At 41.4% G+C, this 25508-nt stretch overlaps 1 protein-coding gene across 1 annotated transcript in view; it reads left to right on the top strand.

The window, feature by feature from the left end:
• The window catches only part of GLG1 (golgi glycoprotein 1), an 82678-nt gene that overhangs the window by 12096 nt on the left and 45074 nt on the right, over positions 1-25508 (top strand). The window contains exon 2 of the mRNA XM_039721115.1: positions 25389-25421. Coding sequence (XP_039577049.1) covers positions 25389-25421 — 33 coding nt within the window. The remainder of the gene's footprint in view (positions 1-25388; positions 25422-25508) is intronic.

Below are 25508 nucleotides of genomic sequence, written 5' to 3'. Positions count from 1 at the left end.
TCCCTGCCGTGAGCAGAGGTGAGCTTTGGTTGAGTTCCTTGTTTTATTTTTCAGCATGATATGTTCCATAACAGTTGAGCTTTGCCCCTACAGTCCTGGGAATGAGTAGTGTCTATTCTTAATCTTGAGCAGATGGCATTGGGTTTTTTTTTATTAGTCTCTTACCTGAATGATTTTATAATTTGTTTGTTGTTCCTTACAATAAAAGATATGAACGTTTAACATTCACTTGCAAGACTTGCTGTATCGAAAGCTAACAGGAACTGCATCAGCCTGAGTTACTCGATGTTCCACATCCTTTCTTGCTGTCTGTTGCTAGTTTTAATCCATGGAAATGCTTTATAAAAATACGGAACGATTTCTTTTGCCTGTAGCATCTCAGATCTTAAAAACATTGTGGGATTGAAATGGTGCTTCATCCTTCTTTTAGAGCAAATGTGCTGCATATTTTAGTCCAAAAGGAATTTTAGGACTAAAAGTGTAGTAATATGCTATTTCTCTATGAGAACGCCTGAGGTTCTCATGAAACAGCAGTGTGGAGGAATGTATTTGTTCTTAGTTTTGATACTCACGTGCCTGGTAAATATTTAGGATTTGATTGCCATAGGCATTCTTCTTCCCAGAAAACTGCAACTCCTCCTTTTAATGCGACAGAGATACCCTGGGAATAGTTGTGGAGGAGGGAAGGGGCACAGGCAGCTTGTCCTCAAATTCTCTAGACGAGGTGTCTTGCCAAGTTTCTGGCAAATGTTTATGAAGTTGCATATAACCTGCAGCAGTCAGAGGATCTACTTGGGAGTGTAAGAGCCTGAGGTGCATGTGTGATGAATACTGCTCGTGACTCTGGGAATTCTGCAGTGCTCCCTTGGCTGTAACACTGTGGATGCATTTGGGTAGTTTTATCAATGAAACTCCCTGTTGGGAAGAAAGTGCTTGCTGAGGAAAACAACAGATAAAGTTACCAAAATAACCCTTGCTCCCCGGGGAGCTGCTGGAGGAGGGAAGAGTCCTGTCAGTCACACTTGGATTTGAATAACATGACATAACATGCTATCAAATGGCTTAGGGTGAATGGAGCAGGGGGGCTGCACTTCCAGTCCCTCAGGCTTGCTTTGTGTTCAGAACTTGGTTGCTTGGGTAGGATGCGTGGGATTGAAATGTTAAATTAAGTGTAATAGTTTTAAATCTTGGCATGTGTCAGGCTTGTCCAAGATTAAATTGAGTGCAGAACTAAAATGATGTGTATCTCTTATGTGGATGTGCTGTAGTTGAATAATTGGTACACATGTGAGTGGGGCCCAACTTTACATAAGGTGTTTGATTTTTTGCAGAATGCCCTATGCCGTAGTGAACCTGAGTATATTTTCTTCCTCTGAGCTATTAAACAAGTTGTGAGTTATTATCTTTTTTTGTTTCTTAAAAAGACTACCCAGTTGACTTTATTTATGCTGTTTGACCATTTACTTTTTTTTTTTTTTGAGGAATGTGTGTCCTAAAGGGTGATTTTGGTGGGTGTTTTAAATAGTTTATGCTGTAAATCTGAGACAGTACTCTTGCAGAGACAGAGGCAGTGGCTCTGTCTGCAGAATGACATGAAGGACCATATTGATCCATCCAATTCAGTAGTGAGTTCTGTGGCAGGTGGGGAATATATTCTGGAGATGTATCAGCAGTTACAGCTAAAATTACCCTGTGAAGATTTGGGATTTCCCTATTCCCAGAAGGAGAAATAGCTTTAGCTAGGATATATTTAGCAACAGTCTTTCTTTTGTTTGTTTAGGGAGGGAGCTGACCTGTCTGGTCACTCATCCAGAAATGTTTCAACATAAGTTTCTGAATGAGGTGATCAGCTCTTCTCCCGGGAGTGATTCCTGTGGATGAAATTGTGCATGTTTGGTACAGCTTTCAAGTATTAGATGCAATTCTTGCAGCCTAAGATCTTGCTGCAGTGGTTTGGAAACAAATGAGGCAAATCTGTTTGGTCACAGAGCTTTTCTCTGTCCTAATCCTCATTCTTGAAGAGGGGATGGTCTCAAAGATGTATTTTGCTGGTTTGGGGAGGGAGTGGATAGTGCTGTGTTTCAGCTGATAGACACCGTGGCATTCAGTAGTGCCAGTAATAACATGAGCCAATTGTATGTTTATTTTAGGCTTTTCTTTCCTGAACCAAGTATTTTATTTATCTGGTGTCAGGGCAAGATGATTAAAAGCTTCTAATGAACTTTCATGGAGTTTTTTTTCTGCTTTACTAGTGCCTTGTTTGTAAGGTCAGCATTCCCTGGAGGTTTGCATGCCTCAGCCAGCCCTTGATACATGTTTGTTGCTCTTGTCCCACTTTTTATGCTGTCTTTGTGATGTGTTAAAACCTCTGCAGAGTGCTTTGAGAGAGCATCCCTGGGAAAGCCACGTCTGGCTGTATTCTGTCATGCCTTGTGACACTCCTAGGAAGAGTGTTCTTGGGAGAAGCTGAAGTGTGATGGCTTACTGGCTAAGTCAGGCTGCTTCAGGTCTTCACCTCTCTTAAGGTGAGGTTAAGAGTCTTGGAGCTGAGTGGATAGAGAAAAATCCTCTAAAAAAGCATGTTAGCATGAGCACCCATGCTCCAGAGGAGAAATGAGGCATGGTGTTGGGATTAGGCATTGCATGTTACCATCATAAACCAAGGTGATGGGTAACAGTTGGATGCCTGGGCACCTGATGAGTGAGCACTGATCTGACTCAGAAGCAGATTAAATCCAGGAGTAATAAGTTTCTAACAGTTTTCTGCTTCACTGCTAAAGGCTGCTGCTCCCCCGGCCAGGGCAGGTGAACAAAACAGCTTTTGTTCAGGGAAAATGGGAGGTGGTTCCAGATGCACTTGAATGTGAGTGCCAGTGCTTAGGAGTAGCTTCAGGTGTTTCAGTAGTCCCTGCTCCAGATAAGCTCATCCTTGGAGAGATCTGAACAGCATCAACTCGTCCAGGTAAAACCTGGGTGGCTGAAGTTGCAAGTCAAGACCTTGGGAGGAGTTGGTCGTAAAGTCAAGGAGATGTTTCATTTCCATGTGATGAAAATAGGGCAAAGACTTGGTGAAGCCTTGATGGGAAAAGATGTCCATGTTATAGGAAACTGGGCTTAAGGGGGTTAAAATTTGTACCTGGGGCACGTGGCTGGGTAAATTAATTCAGATTAAATATCTAGGGAAGCTAATGAAAACATGTTTTAATGAACCCTGGCTAATTACTCTATTTAAAGTCCTTGATCAATACCCAGGAGATCTCAAACTGCTTGCAGATTGTATTTTTAAAAAACCTGCACATATATGTATTTTAAGTCTTCTGCATAAAATCAAAACAACTGGAGTCACTTGCTTTGTAGACTTCTGGTTCTCCAGGGCTGTGTTATATTTGGAGGTGGTCTGTAAATTAAAGCTGAAGACTTCAGCATTTTCCAAAGTATTAGTTGTAGATTTTTAATGGAAAGTGGAAAGGAATAAACGGGCTTAAGGAGCAGATACTAGGACAGAACAGAATTTCTGGAATAATCTGTGGTGTTAGAGTGTGACAAGGGTGTGGTTTTCTAAGAGAGGAAAAGGTTCTTGTAAATACTTGCTGGGGCAAGTGACCTAAATAAAGACCACCTTTTACTCAGAACCTTCATTTTCTTCAGAATTCTATGTATGAATTTCAGTGGACTCAACATTAATATTAAATAGAAATGTCAGGCAGGCAGCCTTACACTGCGGGGATAAACTACTGTCTTTAAATTGGTTCATATTAAGGAAGTGGGGATATGTTTAGTCTTTTCTGATTGAGATAATTAGCAAAACTGCATTGTGTGTTCATGGTTAATGCATCCCTGTGTGTGCAAAAGGATAATGAATGCATAACCAAGCTTAGGAAAGGTAACTACAGCAAACAACCTGCAACACGCTCTTCCTTGAGGTTTGTTTTGTGTGTTCTCTGGTGTTGTGTGACAACTGCCAAGTCTGTCAGAAGGATTTTATTCCTGTCTGTATTCAACCCAGTGCAGCTTTTGGTCTCCCCTTGGTAGCAACACCGATTGTACCATTGGAAAAGTAACTTTGCACCCTGCTTTGGCTGGCAGGAAGGCTTCAGCAGCTGTCAGATGCACTAATGCTGTACTGCTTAAAGCCTTGCCCTCTTCCTGTACTTTGGTGGCACAGGGATCCAAGGGGCAGCATGATCCTTGAAAAAGGAAGTTAGGAGCCTAGTGATCTCATTAAGGGAATCCCAGGCAGTGTTCTCTATATTGATGAAAGTCAGGTCACATTAACTTAAAAATACCCACAAACCCCACATTGTAGGTCCTGATGAAGATTGTAGAACCCTTGCAGGCTCCCACTGAAATGATTTAGTGGTTAATGGGCCAACTGAATGAATTCTTTGCCCAGGAGCTTTTCAAGCTGAAACTGGCAGTTACTTTGAGGAGCCATTTCTGAGGTATGAATAGTCTGCTCAAAAGCTTTTTAATTACATCCCAAAATGTGTTATGTGGTAGAAAACTTCAGATGGAAGTTGTCACTTGCAGCCAGAGCAAACAGCTGAACTGGGTCTTGAACTTTGCAAGAGGGAAATTCCTAGAGCAGAAAGTGAGCAAACGGGGCAAGGGATAACATTGAAATCATGGGACTTTGTGGCAGAATTCCCCCTTTTACAGAAAACCAAACACACCCTTCTCAAAAATTTGAGATCCTCCATTCTGTGCTGTCTGAAAGCTGCAGTTGTGTAATGTTGTGTTAGCATACTGTTTCCTTGAAGTTCTTGGAAAGATCAAGAGATTGAAAAATAGCCAATAAACATGGTTCTCCATATTTCTCAAGAAAAGAGTGGGAAAGTTGGAATGTTATACTTTGGTGTCATTGTAGAGCTCATTTTCCGTGTTCTCTTATCTGCCATTTAATGTTGGTTTTGTGCCTAACTCTTGTCCGCTTTGTTTCATTGCTGATACATCTCTTGTTTAAATAAGGAAAAAACCCCTGTTATGTTATCAAGAGATTGCTCAAGCATGACTAGAGATAAAATTAACTAACAAGTCAGTTCTCTATGCTTTGAGGAGTGGCTTCAAATGATGGCTCGCATTCCTGTACTGAAAATGACCTGAGGCAGTGATATAAAAAGACAGGGGTGGGCATGGGGTATCAACTGGAGTGAAACCTTTCATCCAGTGCTGGATATGAAGGGACAAGATCTAACCTTAACCAGAAGATGTCTTTCTTTGTATGCAGAAGTTTAACAATTCTTTGACAATTATCATTCTTCAGGGCTTTCTGTGCTCATGCAATTCAAAGCCAGCCTGGCTTGGGGCCTTTATGACCAGCCTCAGTAAATGATTGTAATCACAGTGATTGTTTCCTGCAATCTTGTTAGTCTCCAGCAAGAAGGTGGGGATCAGATACAGGATACAGACAGGGTTTCTATCTGCTGGGTTTACTGATTTTCTTTTTTTCTTTTTTTTTTTAATACCCTTTTCACCTCAATTCTCCTGGAATTTCTGAAGGCAAAGAAGCTGCTGTACAGCTGTGATCACATCAAAGCCTTCAAGTATATGAACAAATCTTTTGAGAACAGGCAAATCTGTTCAGTACTTTTACTGCAGTGAATTCCTAGTGTACAGCCCAAGTACTGGCTGAAGGATTTTCTCTCTGTGTGATTTGGTGTCTGCTTGGATTTCCAGTGGCAACTGCTGAGCTGGTGAAAAATCATGTGTCTACTTGATGTCTTCCTAGGAAACATGTTGAAAAGGCCATAGCCATTCAGACTTCCTAGGAACAAAAGTGATGAGTTAGCACAATAATAGTAGTTGTTTTTCATCCTTTACTGCTTAATTTTCTGTAGATCTGTGGCTAATAATATTACAGAATTTTACATTTTCCCTCAACCTCTTAGGTAGTTGAAACAAATGCTTTTTTTATTAATGGGTCATCTACTGGCAATTGTATTCATTGAGTGGATCCTGAGCCTGCTTTGAACTGCTGTGCCTCAGTGTGTTTGGCCTCCAGAGCAGCATCTGATCCTCACAGGCAAAATGGGCAAAGAGCTGGGAAAGACTTCTTAGATGAGACTTAAACACCTGAGAGTGCCTGTTAGAAGCACAGAAGTTGTACATGAACCTCAGCATCTGGAAGTCTTTATTCAAGCCATCAGCTTATGGATATCCTGAAAATTGTAGATAACAGTGTTGTGTTAAGATGAGGTAGAGCCTTGTAGTAGTATTTCTGTCTGTTTTGAAATTATTTGAAAGTTATTGTCTGATAATGTCAAATGATCAGTCTTGGAAGTTCTGGAGCAAATGAAATGATTTCTCAGAAGCTGAGCTGCCAATGTGTCTAATGTATGACAAACAGCAGCCATAAATCAGTTTTATTAGGCTTGGCAACATAACACCTCTACAACTAAGCTGAAGGGGTATTTGATTTAAACATAATACTCTAAGTATTAGCATATAAAAGAAGGTTCAAAGAGAGAGGATGCTGTAGAGTGTGTTTCCAGGAAGTTAAATGTCCATAACACCTTCTTTCCTTGCTGCCTCCTGTCTCCTTAATCCTGTCACTGCCAGTGAATGTGACTGCTGAGCAGAACTGGATGAACATGCACACTTGAGAGCTGCACAGACCTAACCAGTTGCCAAGCTTTCTCTCTGGCATACTCTAACAATGCTTTTCTTTCAGGCTTACTCTGTTTAATTTTGTACTGTGGTAAAAGGAGGCTTTCTGCTTAGACTAATTTACCATTATTTTCTCTAGCATTGCACAGACTTGCATATTTGTTTTGTTTGTCTCATAAGATGTCTGATATTAAACCAGGTTTAGTTTTTCCAGATCTGAGATAAGCATGTATTGAAATGAAATGCATGCTCAGTTAATGAAAGGAGCACCCTGATATACTGTAAACTTCTGGATGGGAAAATGTCCTTAAAAGAAGGATATAGACTGTATGTAAATGTGTCGTTGTCCTTTCCAGTCAGTACAGAAAGGTTGTCCGGTGCAATTTTCTGGTGACCTGTTTCTAATTAACATGCAAATTAACTGCTTGGTGCTGGAAATCAGGATTGCAAATACAAAGTGCTAATATGTGTTAGGCTGGGAAATCCCCGGCATCTGTTGAAGCCCCAGCACTGTCTGCCTGCCTTGTGTTTGCTGCTGCCTGCAGAGCTGCTCCCTCTGGAGAAAGCGACTGCAACCTGCTGTCAGGCGGCTCCTTTGTCTCACTTTAAAGAGAACAGGTTTTAATTTTGTGATGCTGATGCTTATTGCCTCACGTAGGGAGTCGTTTGAGTGTACTTACAGCCCTGGTTCACCAAAACTGAAAACAGTCAAGATGAGCTACTTCAGTTACTTCCCCAGAGGAACTGCAGTGTTTAATGAAATAACTTACTTCTTTGTACTAGTGTTACAAGTGCCAACTAAATGAAGAAATTAGCATATTTATTAGTGCTTGTCATCACTTAAATTTGGGTTTTTATTAAATGCAGCTGTATGATTTTATATTTAGAAAGTGACTTTGATCTAACAGGTAGAGATGATTAATTTAGTGAAGGTCTGGTCAAAAGTAGGGTTGTACATTTCTCCTTGAAGCATCTGTTTATTTTCATGCTGCAAAACATCTTATTTTTCCTCTTCAGCATTTTTGTGCCGACATTACCTACTACCAATGATTCTAACAGCTGATTTAGTAACACATTTTGGCACAAGCTGTACAAGGTAAAATAAAACTCCACTTGATTTTTGCATCATAGCTAGTTTCTAGTGCTGGCAGTTGAGAGAAACCTTTTGTGCAAACTGGGCAAAATTCAAGTGAAAAAATGAAGCAAAAAAGTGCTTAAAACCCCCTTTTTCATCAAAATGCAGCTAAAACTTAAGCTTTGTAAGAGACTGTCAACCATCAAGCTGTCAAAAAAATTTGGTCTGGTTTTAAGTGGAGGAAAAATCACTTTTAGTTGTGTAAGTCAGTTCATAGAGTTAACAATGTTTTGTTTGCAGACTCAGCTCTCTGAGTTCTCCCAAGCAGGTTGTCATCCTGTTTCTTGTGAGCTGGCTCTGGCAGAAGCAGTGGGACTGTGTGTAGTCAGTCCTAATCTGCCCCATCCCAAGTATCCCTAAACTGCACCAGTAGAGGTGTCTGGAAGTGAATCTCTTAAATTTTGTACTAACAAGTCAGGGTGAAGTAGTAACAAAATTACTTTTGTAAAAAAAAAAATGTAGCTCAGATTGGCATGGAGGCTGTTAATGAGCCAAGTAAAAAGAAAGACTTCTGAAAAAAACAGCATGAATTGCTTCTTGATTCAGAGGTGTTCTTGCTTAGACTGTACTTTTTTTATAGGAGATGCTATAAATGTGCCTGAGAAGAATTAAAACTTTTCGGCAAACCGCCTGTCGGCACTTTGCACTGTGGTGCTGCTCTGTAAAGCCTGAACACCACACACCTTTTCTGCCTCTCCTGTCTTTACAGTGCAAAGCCTCACTCTGCTAATCCTGCTTCCACTGAAACTTTAAATAGAAGATGAGGAAGAGGGATCAAGTCTTCAGTTCGAATAATTGATGGATTAACTCTGATTTGCTTATCTGAGAGGGCAGTAAGAACTGGCTTCCAGTGGTGAGCCCCACCTGCATTAGTAGGATCTTGCTTGTCCTGACAAGGTTTCCTGCTGCACAGTCATTGAAGGAGGCAGGCTTCCAGAAATGTGTGGGAAACTACCTGGGTGTTTTAGAGGGTGTCTTACTGCAAAAAGTCAGCACACTTAGTGCCAGGTCTGTGCAATTTGTTTCGTAGGGAAATTTCCTATTCCAGGTGTGTGATAATTCCATGCTGAATCTTGTCCTCCAGTTCTGAAGTTGAGTTGAACTTGTGGTAGCTTGCTGAGCTAAAGTAACAGCTAGTGTTTCCCCTTAGACCAGGCAAAACATCTTGCTTCCACCTCCCCCTTTCATAAAAACAAGCCACAATTAATCTTGGTTTCCAGAAGCGATTTTTATTTGTGGAGTTGCAGAGCTCTCATTTGCCTACTGCTGGTTGCATGTTCATCAGGTTATCCTTGTTCATCACTTCACTAGGAATGGGAGGCCTGATCACTGGAAAGCATGAGAGAAAAAGATATGCTTCAATTATTCTTTATCTTCCCAATTTTGTGTTGCAAGAACAAGTGGAGCAGCTTGATTTTCTGTCAGCAGTTGTCTTCTTGTGCAGTAGCAACTGGTTACTTGAGGAACTAGGACCATAGTTTCTGCAACAGGGTAGTGTTGCTTGTACCCAGAGAAGCAGCTTTGCAAGTTGCAATGAGCTGAATCTTCGGATGGCTTAAATTACTTGCAAATGTGTGAATCTGTGGGAAACTACAGATCTAGTGCTTGTGGTAACAAGCCTGGGAGCTTAGTCAGAGCAGAACAGCCTTTCTGGCAGTGGTTTAAGTTGGATTTGGTGTAAGGGGCTCCCTTGTGGTTGTTGCATGTTTCTGAGAATTTGGTGGCTGCCTGCAAAATGTTGGGTTTGCAAGTCTTGTGCCGTAAAATGTAATGACAAATATAACTGATGAGGAACAAATCAGCTTTTTGGCCACACAGTACATTTAGCACGGGAAGGTGTGTGCAGAGCAGTGAAGACTTCAGAATAAGTCCTGAAACACATTAATCCACAATTCACTCTCATTTCTCATCCAATTTGCCTGAAGAATTGGCAGTCACTTTGGCACTCTGGGCCTCCTTTTTTATTTATTTATAAATATTACTCTGTTTAGAGTCAGACAAGCTGTTCTGTCAGCCTGTAACTGTAGTTTCCTTGCAGGTTTGTGATCTTTGGTTTCTTAGGGTAAGAGCTGCTCCCAGGACTTAAGGTACATAATAAAGAGATTTTTCTTTCTAGATTCTAGCCTGCTTTCAGGTTGAGCTGGGCCTGGGGATTATTTTTGAAGGTTCATGATGGCTCAGGATGATCCACCTTAATACTGCACTTGCCCTGTGCCATCCTTTCCCCCAGCAGCAGTGACCCTGGAGGCTGCTGTGTGTGAAATCATCTCGGTGGAAAGCAGGAAACCAGCAGAAAACTCCTTAGAGAAGTTTGTAAGGAGAAGCAAGGAGAGTGGTTTTAGGATTTTTTGATCCTCCCTCACCAACTGCTTCATGTTATAATTCACCAACTATTTATTTGTTTCCTGAGTTCTGACAGACTTCACTTAAGTACATGTAAAGCACCAGAAACCTTTTGCTTTGTAACACAGATGCAGTGGAAAGCTCTGTATCACTGGACAGGGTTAGGTGGATATTTAATTGTATTGCAGCCCTGTGCATTGTGAACCTTCTGTTGCTGCTTGCCAAATGTGGGTGACAGTGGGATGTCAGTGCTTCAGCAGCTTGGAAGGTGTGAAGATGATGGGCTTGTCAAGTGCTCTGCCAAGCAATTGTACCACCTTAGTTGTGTAATACTCTTGAGTGTTTTATTTTGAATTTAATTGTTTTGAGATTTGTCTGGGAAAAAAATTCTTGTGCATAAATAGATGAAAATTTAAATTATTTCACAGCATTCTCTTCTTGACCTCAGTGTTTAGGCTGGTTTGGTAATTTTCTAGATTATCCATTATAAAAATATCCTTGTTAATCTGGTTGCCTCAGGTAATCTGGTAGATGCTACGTGATAGTCAGAAATGTAAACCTGAATCTCCTAAATTCAATTTTGCAGGCTTCAGGAAGCCTGAAAATGTTACTTTTGGAATGCCTGGGTTGTGATTAAATGAAAATTGTCTGATCATGGCAGTTCTTAATTTGCTCTAAGGCTTTTCTGTCCTTGCTTCTTGTTTTGGAGGGCAAAGAGGATGGAGGTAATGTATTGCTATGTGCTGTAGTCTGGGCAAAGAGCACTGAACCACGCGTGTTGATGCCAAGCCTGGCACTCACCAGGAGCTGCATATTTAAAAATGTAGCTGATAAAAATGCATACAAAGGAGAAGAAAAATCTTTAAATGACCTTTACAAGCCTAGACTGTTCCATGATTCTATGATCTTGCTCTCACTGTGTAAGTCATCTCTCTTCCTTATTGTGCTATCTGAGTTCAAAGGGAGTTTGTATAAGATTTTGTGTGATAACTTTCTAATTATTGGAGGATTGGAAAACCCCTAAGGGCTGTCTCTGAATGCTGAATAGGTGCTGGAGAAGATTTTGCTCTTGAATTCCTTCTCCATCTGCTCTTGGTTTTTTTTAGATGCCTCAAACTCTTGTTGTCTCATTGGAATTCTTACCCAAGTGATTCCATTGTACTATTGAATGCTCACTTTTAGTATATATTCTGCTTAGACTTAATTTTCACTAAAAACATAAAAGTAAAATCATAAGTGTCTCCTTAGAGGTAGTATCTGTTCTTGTTGTGCCAGGTATTCTTTCTTCATACACATTTATCAGGCATGCTTCTACTTCTTGAGATAATTTGGAAATATCTGACTTCTTGAAGGAGATCTGTTTGATAAATGTCATACCTCTGGTGTTCTGGGGTTTATCTCTCCTTAAAAGCTGCCTTGGAACAATTGTATGTCCATCATCTACTCTGTATTGTGTGGTAATCCTAAAATGCAGAGATAAATTAATAATCTGATGGGTACATTTTAAAGTTTTATTTTGCTTTTGCATGGAGATTGACAAGGTTTTCCAGGCATCAGGTTTGCTTCTCACCCTGAACAAGAAGTCCTCAAGGCTAATTAAAGACATCCCAGGAGACCAAAGCAGGTGGTTTAGGTTGCAGTGTTTTGGTTGAATGCCTGTGCTTATGGCATTCAGACCTCACCTTGGTCTGAAAGTTGCACTATCCCAGCAAGTTTTTCTTATCATGCAGATAGGAATCTGCATGCAAGGGATTGGAAGGCTCACATGGGGTGGCAAACTGCTTACCCAAGAGTAGTGCTGTCACCTCTTCCCCTGAATGTCCCCAGAAGTATGCCACTGCCTTTTTGTGGATGTGCAAACCACATCAGCTCTGCGTGCCACTTGGATAAGAACAGATCAAATTCTTTAAGTGCCATTCTCAGGTATTATCTGTTGGGGAAACATCTTTATTCTCCTTATTGGTTGGGACAAAATAATTTTCCCACATTATCAGGTTCTTCAGTGAGAATTGTCTGAGCTTTACCATCAGTTTACTGGAACTAATCCTGAAAACTTGGTATTGCCTGTTGGGCATTTCTGTGCCTTTAGAGATCAGACATTTGCAGCCGTGTTTGTCTTCAGCCCCCACCAGGCCTCAGAAGTTGTGTACCTTGCTTGGATGTGTATCTTCCGGAGATCAGACATTTGCAGCCGTGCTTGTTTCTTCAGCCACCACCAGGCCTCAGAAGTTGTGTACCTTGCTTGGATGTGTATCTTCCAGTAGTTTAATAGTGTGGGACTATTGAAGCCATCACCATTGGCCAGAGACTAGAATGAAGTGTTTTAATACTATTAAGTGTTAATTCTTGCTGACTGAATGCTTAAACTTTGAAGTTTTCTTTTGGACAGGATAGAAAATTCTGTTATAGCAAGAAGACAGCATAGTACTGCAGCCCTTCCAGCCTGCCCCAGATTTTAGGTCTTTATTCCTGAGCCGTGTAATTGATTTTATTGTTTGTCAGGAATAATGGTGAGGAAGAATACCCAGCTGTTTCTAGAGCAGTTGAATTGTTGATTTAATTCCTGTGTTTTGACAGGTGAGAATTGTTCAGCAGTGATGTTGGTGGTGGTCCTGTGCAGAGCGTTGTGCCTTGTGTTGGTACAGAGCTGTGGCAGTGATGAGCTTATTGCTGTTCTCCCCTCTGCCTCTCTCCCCCATTATTTTCTTTCTGTCGTTATTAGCAGAAAAGCTGTAGGTGTGCTCAGTCTTTTTAATTGCAGCTTGTCTTTATTCATAGCTTTTTAAGTAGGAGTTATGGAAACAGTAATTGGGAGGATTTGCAGGCAGGTGTCTGGCTCTCCTGCATCCCGGTAAGACATTTTTCTGCTAATGTTGCTTTCCAGAAAGCTCTTCAAGCTCACTTCTAAAATCCAGCATCAAATGTGGCGCCTTTTTTTTTTTTTTTTTTTAAATTGCTCATCTGTGCAAAGCTAGTTGGTTATAATTTCTTTGGCTTGAAGGGAACTGATACTGACCTGGCTGCTTACCGTGGTATCATTTTAAATCCCTTGAATTACTATTACAGTTCAGAATTTTCAAGCAAAGTGCTTGGTTTTATGACTCTGTCTAACCATTGAGTTGAGCAGTTCAAGCTGAAAAACCCTAGTGCTTTTTGGAAAGGAGCTCTCAAAACCACAAAATACATTTAAAGCCAAGCTTCTATGGCAGAGTAGACCAGTGCCTATGGGGAAGTGTGCTGCAGCTCAGTGCTCTGAGCTTCCTCTGGGAACAAGGTTAACAACTTAAATGTGTATCTAACTTTGTGAGAAACTGCAGAGCTTTAAATAAGAAAATTTATGTACAAATGTCTTTATTTTTATCCTTTATTCTATGTAGTCAACTGAAGAGAGGTGCTTGGTTTGGTCCTGTAACAGGGCTTTTGTTTGCATATTCTGAAGGCAAGCAGAATTTTTATTTGGTACTTTGTTACTAATCCCATAGAAACTTTGCCTTAGCACTGGCTATGAAGACTTATTCATCTTCATTTTTCTGTTGAACAAAATCAAAGCAATTTTATCCAGGGTTTGCTTTTCTTCTAGTTATATAAAGAAAATATTATGATTTATCCAGGTGAAAAGTTCTGTGGCTGTTTACAGCACCATGCTAGTCCTGTGCTTTTGAGGAAATTATACTCAAGCAAAGGTGGGAAAAAAATACATTTAGTTGGCATTTCAAAAGTAGTTTCTTTAAATGACTTGTGGATTGCATCTGCCTTTCCCCTGTATTCCATACACAGATTCCTAAATAGCCAAAGTGTGCTATGAATCAGGCCTGCCACTGTGTTGATGACTCATTTCCTTATTGGTGCAGATGTGTATAGTAAATGTTTCTGGATAACTCTTTTCATATGAAATGTGTGTCCCCTGTGGGAAATGAACACACAGCAATAGCTTTCATTAGGTGTGCACAAAAACTTCGTCCTGAAAAAAAATCTCAAATGGCTTTTCTTGATGAAGGAAAGGTTATCTTGCAGCAGTGGTTGAATCTTGGAAACTGCAGTGATCCACTTGAGGGTTTTTATTTTTATTTTTTTTTTTTAAATCTTGCTTCTCTGTCCATCTTCAAAACAAGTTGCCATTTATACCAGCACAATTCTTTAGGTAAATGTTATAAGCATTTATTTAAGTTTCAGTAAGACTCCTTTTGAGTGACATGTTCTACCTTTTGGCCAAGAAGGAATGAAGCACTACTATATTTTTCACGTCAGTAAAGGCATTAGCACAGCAGGTTGGCTGCAAATTGTTTTAGATAAAATCTAGGTGTGTATTGCTGAAGTATAGCAGAAATGGGGTAGTAAAGGGAAATAAAGTGCATTAGCCATGTGGCACTGCTGGAGTCTCCAAGAAGAAAAATGGCATTTCTGGTTTGGTGTGCTGAAGTCTGACTGAGCAGTGCACCTGGCAGCCCTGCTGTGAGTCACTGAGCCTGGCTGCCTTCGCTCGCCAAGACATTTATAACTTGGTCTAATGTTGTGATGTATAATCTGTCTGAATGCAGAATGCCTAATGATGTTGTGAATCAGCTGGTTTCATCTTGTCTCTCTGGTCTTTTTCTTGTCATGGCTCCTGTGAAAGGAGAACCAGACACTAGGGAAATCAATTTACCACAACAATTTGTGTGGCTCCCAGGCAGATTGATTTAAATAAGCAAGAAGCTTAGATTTGAATAATTTCAGTCTTGCTTGAACACTCTAGTAACCTTTCTAGAGCTTTCTAGTTTGGTGATACCATTTTGCAGCTAATCTTAGCTTTTATTGCTAAGCTTGGTATGTTTCCTGACTAAATTGATATGATCTGTAATTATTTAAATGCTTGCATGTTAATGTTTCTATCTTTTTTTAATAATGTTTTAAAATGGCAAGCCATTATCTACTGAATTACTTCTCCATGTGTTAAGCTGCTTTTGGATAGAAATGGGAAACTTAATTAAAATGCAGAAGATGAGTATTGTTGAAGTAGAACTAAAAGTATTCAAATACTGGATCAGAAGAGTTGTTTTACATGGAAAAAATACATCAGTCTAGCTGTCCTGGTCATTGTGACCTTTGAGGCTTGAGAGCAAGGAATTTTTTTTAAATTTCTTAATTACTAGAAAAAATACTCTCTTTTCTCAATTCCTGTTTAGAGCCTCATCTTCAAGGCACTGATGTGAATGGAGTTGTAACTGAGATCTGTTTTGTCTGCACCTGTGGAAAGGGCTCACTCATTTGTCAGAAGCTGGCAGTGAGCTCACGGAGCAGGAGGAGGGTTGCCCTGGAAGTGTGTTAGCAGGTTCCCAAGTGGTGTATTCATGGCTTCAAGAGCAGAAGCACTCTCTGTGAGTCCCTTGTCACAGAGCAGCCCTCCAGTATCCTCATGAATTTTCAATTTGGTACACCTTGCCCAGTCTAGTGGATTGATGGTATCCTCCTTCAGATGGACTTGGTTTTGGTTCTCCAGTGCAAGGAGATAGGACTCAAATTCTGGTTGCTTGTGCTTCCTTGAATTTCTTCTGTTTCTTGGTCAGAGACAGGTGGTAGGTACCTCTCTATGACTGAGGCTTCAGTTGGCTTGTCCTCACCAGTGCTTTTTTGTCTGATCCAGAATCTAAAATTCATTTTACTGAGGACAATGGCAAAAGTGGTAACTAGAGCTGTTAAATTGTGGTTACAACATTTGGACACTGCCTTAAAGAGAGTTTCAGAACTTTCTGTTGAGTGGCTTCTAATTTTATTTATAAAGGATGGTAAGTTGCAAAATTGATGGTAGGTTGTTTTCAGCTCTTACGTGGGAAATGCAGCTCAGAACTGCCTTCTGAAGTGCAGAGTAGCATAGGGAGCAGGGTTTATTTTGGATGTGCATCTCCTGGGCAGCCCTTCCTGTATGGGAAGAACTTGAAGTGGAAGCAGGGCATTGTGCTCTTTCTAGGACTCCCTAAAAATAGCCTTCAGATCTTTCCTGCTGAGTTCAGCGGGCGATGGTGAGAATCCAGCAAAACAGATCTCATGGGGGAAACTCATCCAGGGTTGGAGGAATCCTCTGGACTGCTAAGGCAGTGTCCTGACTCTCTGTTGCAGAGTGGTGCTGCATGCAAGCTGCTGTTGATGGCTGTGCTGTGGACCTTAATATGTGTTAGCCCTTTGTGCTTATTTGCTTATTCCCACTGTGTACAAGCACAGTGTTGTTCCTTAAGTGAATTTATCTTGGCCTCTCTAGTTTAATGGACTGCTTTCTTTTGAACCAGAAAGTTTTCAGCTGAGAAGTTTCTTTGGAAAAATTGGAGAATGAATAATGTAGCAAGTCAGGCTTTTTTCTGGCATGGGGTGGTCTCTTAAAGTATTTTAAAATCCTGGCTTCTGGCCATTATTAGTGGTGTCAGCTCAAGAGCTTGTGTGGCTTTTGGCTTGACAGGACTCTTCTCAGCTCCCATGTGATGTTTGTCATTATGAACTTACACTGGGACGTGTCCTATCAGTGTTTTCATTGCTGTCACCACAGCCTTGGGGAGCCTCAAGTTGCCATTGGATTCTCTGGGCAGCTGTGCAATACCTACAGCTTTTCCTGTGAGCTTGTGAATGTTGTAATAAAGACAGGATAGGCTCAGCTGAGGAAGGGTGGTGGCTGGCCCTAGTAATTGAGCATTTGTCAGGTTTTTTTTCGTGTTTGAATAGTACTGTGATCAAATTGGCACATACAGGGGATGATAAAGTCAGTGATTGTAGTTAGTGTTTAAGTGAGAGAAGAACTGAAACAGTTTATTTTAACAGCAGGGAGTTTCCCTGCTCAGGACTCACGTTCTTCACCTGCTTCTCACTGCAGTGAAGAAGCCAGTGATGTGCTGGACCCCTGCAGATCTTCTGAAGAAAATTCCAGTGTTATATTTCAAATCCAGCTGTTAGGAGTGTCTGCACTGGCTGTACTCAGGGTGCTCCTGCTTTTGAGGGAGACTTCCCCATCACATTTCATCTCACATGCAGGGTCCAGGAGACTTTGTACTTTCAGGAAATCTCTTGCAGAGTAGTAGCACTGGAAAGCTGATATGTAGGGTCCCTTGTAAATCCCATCCCTCTTGTTGGCATTGCCAGATAACAAAACTGATGTTGAATATTGCATGGGAATTCTGGGCGACATACACCATGCAGAAGATTAAAATAGTCCTGTTCTCATGACAGCCAAGGACTAGTGCTGGGTGTTGTGTAAGAACCTCCACAGGCTAGTTCATCCATGTGTAATGTAATATCCATCATGTTTTGGAAGTAGTGATGTTAAATGTAATTGTTCTTCTCACTACTGTCCTGAAGGAAGAGGGGAAGACTTCAAAATAAAATTGTTCTTCTTGTGGTTTGTGGTTAAGGCTGAAGTGGCTTCTTTGAGGCATTTGATTTTTATTGCCTCTAAACAGAATAGCTGGCAGGAGTTAAAAATAGCAGAATCTGCTTCCCACCTGTTTGGATGCTCGTCTTATTTTGGTTTGGAGGTGGAATGCATGAATGTAAATGGTTAGGATTAAAGCAGTGCTGCTCGTGCCCCTGAGCACGGGCAGGAGATGCTTATTGCGCCTTGGTGAGGATGGGCGCCTGATTGATGTGACACATGTGCCTTGCTGGAAGAGGGGGAGGAAAATGCTCCTGGGGAGGGATCCTTGGGAGCACTGGATGGCTTTCAGTGTGGAAAATTGGAGTCATGAGCCCGCATTTGAATAACAAGGACAAATATGAGTATTGGCTGGTGGAGTGTTTCGAGCATTGTTCACTCTGCTGAATGAAGCAATGGCCCTTGGCAGGGGAGCCTGGTACTGGTTAGAGGTGCTCTCCAGCAATGATGGTGTCATGGAGCTGTCACCAAAGGGGGGATGTCAGTGCTTCTTGGCTTTTCTCTGCAGCACAGCACTCCCTCCACTGAGCTATGGGAGTGGGGTGATGAGTAAGCAGCGTTTGCTCTGAAACCTGCACTTCCCTGCTTTGGTACATGGAGCTTTTGGTGTGCACTGTTTTCTTAGCTCCTGTACAAAGCTAGTTTACAAAGGATTTCTCTGGTTCCAGGCCATATGCAGCCAAAACATGATTCTCTGAAGAACAAAGCATGGTTAGAACACAGTTTTCATCTTAGGAGACTGGGCTTTACCACTCCATGTATAACAACCTTTTATTTTGTGTTAAACTGAATATTGCTTGTGAACTCTTAGTGACTTTTTGGAAGCTTTCTGTGAAGTTAAGCTCAACTTGGGGTACTATAGGGTATATACTGTCAAAAGATGTGGAGCCTCTGTATTGAGAATAAGTCGTAGACTCTTACTTACAAAGATTGTGAATGTATTTGATAAAAGCTCTTCATTAACTGCTGCACTGGAATTATTTTTTTGAGATCTCCATTTCTTTCTTGGCTTGTTTGTCCTCTGCATCACCAGCAGGTGCAGTACAGTATTGCCAGTACTCATGCTATTGATTTTGCCTCTGTTGGAATACTCTGAAGTTTATCTGGGATGTTTCTGGTGGGATAAAGGCAGAATGCCATCCAAAAAGGTAGTTTGAATGCAAAGTTGTCTCAGCATAGCTGGTGGACTGCTTGATGCTGCAGGTGGAGATGCCACTGTGCTTTTCAGTAAACTCAGTGGTGCTGGGAGGACTCTTCCATAATCCCATCTGTACCTGGCTGAAAACTTTAAAATGACAAACATTTTTCTGTTGATTTGCTGAGTTTTGGATGGTGCAGTGAGCTCGAGTCAACTACAGGGGTGAGGAGGACAGCAGTCTCTGTCACCTCGGTTGGTGGGATAACAGCTCTCCTTCCCTTCTCCTTTTTTCCTCCCCTGTGACTCTACTAGCATCCTTGCATGCCTTTTGATCTCTGAAGCTTTTTGCTGGCATTGTGAGAGAGCTTTCCCAGGAGCAAATCCTGAAACCTCCTGGCAGGATCTGCAGCTCAGTGTCGGTGCTATGCTTAGCAGCAGAGCTCTGTTGTGGAGGAGTGTTGTGGGAAACATTATATCTGGTAGCAGTGCTGCCAAACTTAGGTGGCAAACCCATAATTTCAAGGTCTGTCTTGTTCCACAACTGATTGGGACTGCCTGGAAAGAGAGGAGGAAGAGAGGAGACTAAGAGAACAACCAAACATCTGGTGCAAATTTGCTTTGATTGTGCTGACTGTTGGAATATGCTCTGATGTGTGGATCTGTGTTGAAAGGAGAAAGGCTGAGAGGGCTCAGGGGCTTTAGATCCCCTATGCAGGGAGGCAGAAGCAGCAGGTACAAGAGCAGCTTGTGTGAGAAGGCTGTGGCACTTCCAGCATAGAGCAGCCTCTGAGCACCCACCCTGCAGCTTTGCACGGGTGGGAGCAGCCAGCTCAGAGAAAGCGATTTGTGCTAAGAGCCAGCAAAGATACTTGCCTGGTCAGACAAAAGGAATCTGTTTCCTTAAAATTTCATCTTGGTCTGTGGTCACTTCTGCTGCACCAGAGTTAAAGCCTGAACATTTTCTGTGCTTTTCCTGCTTTGGTGTTTGGCCATGGAGGAGTCTCTGCTGTGCAGGAAAGGTACACAGCCTGCTGAGGACCTTGCTTAATGTCAAATGTGGAACAAGCAAAACCACTTTTGACTTCTATCAAAGCTACAACAGAAAGAGTAGGACTTGCTGAGCTTTCTTGGTGTTTGAAGCAGATACTGAACAGTGGATCCTCAAAGTATTAGGGGACAAGGCTGCTTCATCCTTGTCTCCTTTTTACGTGGCTGCCGAGCCAGAAGGACACACATGTTGTGCTGGGGTTTTTTGATGTTGCTTTGTGTTCTCTTTTCTGAAAGTGTACTTCTCTTAATACTGTCACACCCCTGGAGGATATAAAATGTCAGCAAAGGTGGAAAAGTTTGTGGAATGTAGAATTCAGTTAAAACAGTTTAAAGAAGTAGTAGAATTTGACGTTAGGGGTGATGTGCCACTTGTGCTGTGTGTGTTGGATGACTAAAGAAATTGCTGCTGATTCTGATAGTTTGTTTTTTATGCACAAAGTTTTGTGTATGTTTTGGTGTTTGTGTATAACTTGGGCTAATACATTTGCATAACTAGCAACATCTAACCAATGTGGATATAATTATTTGGGTAAATGATTTGCTGCATTGCAGTCTTTAGCTCTGTTTGTAACTGGAAAAAATTATTTATGTGAAATAAGCAAAGTATATGGAAGCTAGGAGCATACAGCTTTGGTGCATGATATATCCACAGTTATCATGCTTTAAAGTGGCTCTTTTCAAAGCATGGATGGTAAATATAAAGTGTTTTTGCTGACATGACAACACGGGGTTTGTTTTTAGTACTAAGAGTTCACTGGCATTAGAGAGTATTTCAAGCTTGGCTTAACAAGTTTAACTTTCATTGCTCACTAAATGTATAATTAAGTTACAACATCTTCTCATCTGTTTTGAACTTAAATTATCACTGGTTTTAACTTTCCTATCACACATGACTTTTTCAGGATTGCAGGATGTGTGAAAATGGTTTACTGTAGCCATATGCTTCTTGGCTCAGAACTCCAGGATGTTTCAGTAGGTTTGAAGCATGGGTGGTTGTGTGATGTGTGGTTTTTCTTTTACAAAAGCTGTGTTGATTCTTGCCTAGACTACTCTGACTACTCTGTCTCCTCATGATTCCAGAAATTCTTCTGCAGAATATTTTCTAATATGGCATTGGAAAGGGATCAGGTTGCATTGGAAAGGGATCAGGTTTGCAGGAGGGTGGCTCCACCAGATGGCTCCTTGATCCCTGCCTTGCGTCTGGCTTGTGCTGTTTCCAGGTGTCCAGCAAGTCTACCTAGCTTGACACCTGAGGATTGAATCACTTTATTGTGAGTTTGGTGTCCTGGCTGTGTGTGTTTGCTGTGAAGAGATGGCTGTTGTCTGTGGGAAGGACACAGCTAAGAAGCCATTGTCCCTTTTTCAGTTCTCTGGCCTCCTCCTTAGATGCTTCTAGGTCAGCAGGCCCACTCTACCATTTCCCTACAGATCCTGGTGATACATGTATTTGTGCAGATCAAAGTGTAAAAACCAAAACAAGAGCTGCCTGCACTGTGTGTCTCTGTGCACCATGTGTAGTATGTGTAGACTGTGTGACAGTGCAGTAAACTGGGGACCACCTGCAGTCTGACTGGACTTCTGTCTTCCCTCTCTTTCATAGGAATGTAGCTGCTTTCAGTAACATCTTTTCCTAATTGACTTGTTTGAGGTTTTTGCAATCTTCCTGAATTTAGGAAGAGAACATCTACGGGGTTCTTCCCATCCATAAGCCACTTGCTTTTTTATTTTGCTGTTTTGATCCATGTTGGTTCTTGATGGCTTTTGCCTGAGCAGGTCCAGTCTGTTGTCTTCAACGTCTGAAGATTATCCATAGTTAGTATTTGAGATATGCCTGGTTCTTGCTTTTCAACTAGTTAACTATTATTCTTGCCTTAAAAGAATATTGGAAATGTCTGCCATCATCCCCATAAGAGTAGTGAAAGTTTCTGATGTTATCCCATCTTCTGCTCTCAGGAGGGATTAAATTCTGGGAATTAAGGCACTTGAGCAGTTGACTTCATACTCTTTCATTTGCGTGACTTTTGCAGGGAAGCAAAGGAATCTTAATGTGGGAGATCTAAAATAATTCCTGCAGAGTTTTCCCAAGACCTTGACTTTCACAGAGCTGTATCACAGTTTGGGTTGGAAGGGACCTTAAAGGTCATCTCATTTCAACCTCATGTCATGGGAAGGGATACCTTCTACTAGACCAGGTTGCTCCAAGCCTTATCCATCCTGGGCTTGAGCACATCTAGGGACAGGTCATTCTCAGCATCTTTGGGCAACCAGCCTCACCATTCTCATCTGCATCAGTTGATCAGGATACTTAGTTTGCTTCTCAAAATCCCATGGTGTGAATTCTTTTTCCTTGGGATGTGATGCAGTAAGACCAAATCAAGTGTGTTTTGTACACCAGCTGGAAGGGGCTCTGCGTGTCACTGAGGGAGTGGCTGTAACTGCACCCCAGGCAGTGTGCTGTGCCCTGGATGGTGATGCATGACACTGGTTCAGTCACCATTTCCAGTTCCTTTGGCTCCAGCATGATGATGGCCCATTTCTGCTGCTAAAGCACCAACACCTGGTGGCCCTTTGGGCCTGGGTCATGGTGGTGGGCTGCTCACCTTGCTGTATAGTTTTGACCTAGTTTTATACTGTTGCCAAAGCAGAGGGGTTTAGAGAGGGATGGATGATGGTCATGGTTTTCTTCAGTGACTGAGATCTGGTGGATGGGAAAAGGCACTTTTAAAAACACTTTAAAAACACTTCTAAAAAACTTCAGTTTGTTGGTGACAGGACTTCACACAAACCTTTGCAGTGCCTTTTAAAAAGGCACTTTAAAAAACACTTTAAAAACACTTTTAAAAACTTCAGTTTGTTGGTGACAGGACTTCACACAAACCTTTGCATTTTTCTGTGGAGTTCATAACACTAATGCAATGTGATTTGTGGCTGTTGTTTGTGGTTGTATGGAAGAAAATGCTTTTTCTGTTCAGGTTTTCTTATATGTGGTACTTGTTCTGAAGCCTGCTTTCCCAGGGAGGTAGGAAGTGGTGTTCGTACTCTGGAATGTGAGTGTTAGTGCGTGAAGGAGTTTGGAGAACTTAGAGAACTGTAAAGGGAGGCAATATATTCCCACTGAAGCTGCTAAACAGCAAAAGCTTCTGTGAGCCCAGAGGCACACACATTTTCTGTAAAGGCTGTTTTTAATCCTTCCGTTTGGAGATGTATTGCTAATCAGTGGAATGTCCTTGCCATCAGCTTTCTCTCCTAAAATGCCTTGACTAGCATGTGGTGCTGGTCTGGGCTGCTCTCTTCCTTCCCCTTGCCCTGGGGGTCTTCTCAGCATCAATGTTCCACAAGCTCACCATATGGGACTGACACAATGCAGCTTTTCTTGCTCTTCAACTTCCCTTAGTGGTAATTTGAAACTCACTTTTTTTTTCATGACTCTTACTGCATATAGTTCTGAAACTGCTTGTTTGGAAGGTTTCTTGGGTGGATGTAGTGGACAGAGGGCCACAGGCAGAACATGTGTGAGTTGCACTGGGGTGTTTTTCTTCCCCTTCCTCAAACTCAGCCCTTCAGTTTATCAGACAGAAACTGCAAGGATTGTTTTTCTTGTGTTGTTTCACTAAAATAGGGAGAAGCAGGTCAGCATTGCATTGACCCACCTCTCCAACACTTCAGTGGTAAGAAGGATCACAGCTCTTAGCTAGCAGGGGGTCACCTTGTTCCACATTGAAAGGATTGTTGGCTAGATAATGCACTTTGCATATTTAAGTACCGAGCTGTGAGTGAATGCAGTACTAAAGCTTAGTTAAGGTCCCAGTTAAGTTCTATTACTCTTCTCAGAAGAATAAGGCTAGATTGTGTTTCACAGAGCTGAGTTTTGCTACAGAGCATAGGGAAGTCTGGTATTTCAATGTGTAACATTTTATTGTTGTGTATTTCAAGAAAAGCTTGTTTAAGCTTCCCAAGTCAGTGAGAACAGGTATCTTATCTTTTTGGGCTCATCTTTCCAGAAAAAAACCTAAGCTTTAATCTTTGGTGGATCTGAAGCAAAGGTTACCAGGTTGCAGGGTGCAAAAATAATTGAAGTGACCCTGAAGAGTTTTGTGGGAGTGCTCTCTGACCCGTACAAATTCTCCTGCAAATGTGTTAGGAAGTCCTGTCCTCTATAGCAGAATTCCAGTGCTAGCCTATATATTTTTATAAAGAAACTATCCTTGACTAAAAGACTGAGACAGCAATTTCAGTGGGGGGTGCTCTGCCTCTTGGCTTTTGGAAGTAGGCTAAAACCTTCATCTGTTGCTGAAGGATATGGGATGAGTGCAGAAAATTAAGGAAAGTACACTTTGTAAGTCACAACAGTGTTGATCTTAGACAATGTTGTAAAATGAAGCAATTTGGGTGGCATCTTAGTTTTCAGTTGAAAGAATCAGTTCTGCAGTCTGGGGATAACTAGCAGACTTCTGCTAGCCTTTTTAAAAAAAGTTGATATCCAAATTTTCAAATTTATAATTACTTTGGGAGATAGAGTTTTAGATCATGTCAGTCTGACCAAACTGCAATTAATTACTGTAATCCTTCAGGTACCATTTTTTATGTTCAAAGCAGAGAGGTGATTTCTGCCACTTACTGCTATGAAAAATAAAAGTGCTTTAGTTAATAATGGCTGTAATTAAGAGCTTGGAAATGTTTTCCAGGCTTGCTTTTTTCCTCATAAACTTGTGTTCATGGTCCCCAAAGCAGCAATGGTACAAGTGTTGGTGTAGCAGATTGTGCAGCAGCAAATGTTGCACTGCAAAGCTGTGCTTGCTTCCAGAACTGCTGAAATGCTGGTTCTCTGATGTCAGATCCCTGAGGTCTCACATCCTCGTGTCAGTGATGTGTTTAAGATTAGAGTGGTTTTGTGTCTTGTGGCTCTTAAAGCGTGTCTGGCATCTTAAGCATCAGTAGAAGCAGAGACTTTGTGAGTCAGGGTTGACTTTCCTGTGGGTGTGACAACCAGGTGATTTTGTCCTGCCTTTGTGCTGTTCTGCTGTGGAGAGGAGATAGCAGTTTGTATGATTAACTTTTTTCAAGCAACTCTTCATTCTGAGAGCTACTCAGGCTGAAAGGAGAATGGGGTGGTTTGCACTCAGAGTTCTTTCCAAAGGAACTCCCCAGGAGAATATAGGGAATATTTTGAAATGATGTATGAATATTGGATGTCACCAGTTTCTCACAGTTGAAAGTATAAATCTTGGGGCTGCTTTGAACCAGCTCTTTTTTGTACGACTGAAAGAAAAGATGTTACTTCTCAAATGGGACATATGAACATTTCAGTCTGGGGGAGGGGAGAGAGTCTTACCATTGTCCTTCAGCTGTATGCACCAAACTAATTTTTCTTTAAAATCCTGCTCCTACTTCTTTCCCTCAGGTGCTTTTTTACCTTCTTAGTTTGGGCAATCGTGGCAGATGCCAGTGCATTCATTATGCTTTTGTAGTGTCTACATAAATGCTGCTACTCTTGTGCTTTTGTTCTGTTAATACACCGTAGTGTCTAAGGTACCTGTTCATTTTTGGTAATTAGGTATCATCACTCTTGTGATTCAGATTTTAAAATTTCCTGTCAATTGTGTCAAGTTGTTTATTACAGTGGAAAAGATTTGACAGTATTTTAGTTTCAAAAGTTTAGACTCTTCTCTGTTAAATGCATCACATTGATAATAAACTGACACTCCTTTTCTTTCTCCTTTCAGCCAGATAATGAAATCTCTTCAGACTGCAATCATGTAAGTATTGCTTTGTTTATTCACTCTCTAGCTATGGCATTTGCACCTCCTATCCCTTTTGAACCTGAGGTGTTTTGCATCATTTGG

The sequence above is a fragment of the Passer montanus genome, unplaced genomic scaffold, assembly GCF_014805655.1.
Source record: "Passer montanus isolate IOZ18808 unplaced genomic scaffold, ASM1480565v1 scaffold45, whole genome shotgun sequence".
Taxonomy (NCBI): Eukaryota; Metazoa; Chordata; class Aves; order Passeriformes; family Passeridae; genus Passer; species Passer montanus.
This window is presented reverse-complemented; position numbering and strand designations above follow the sequence as displayed.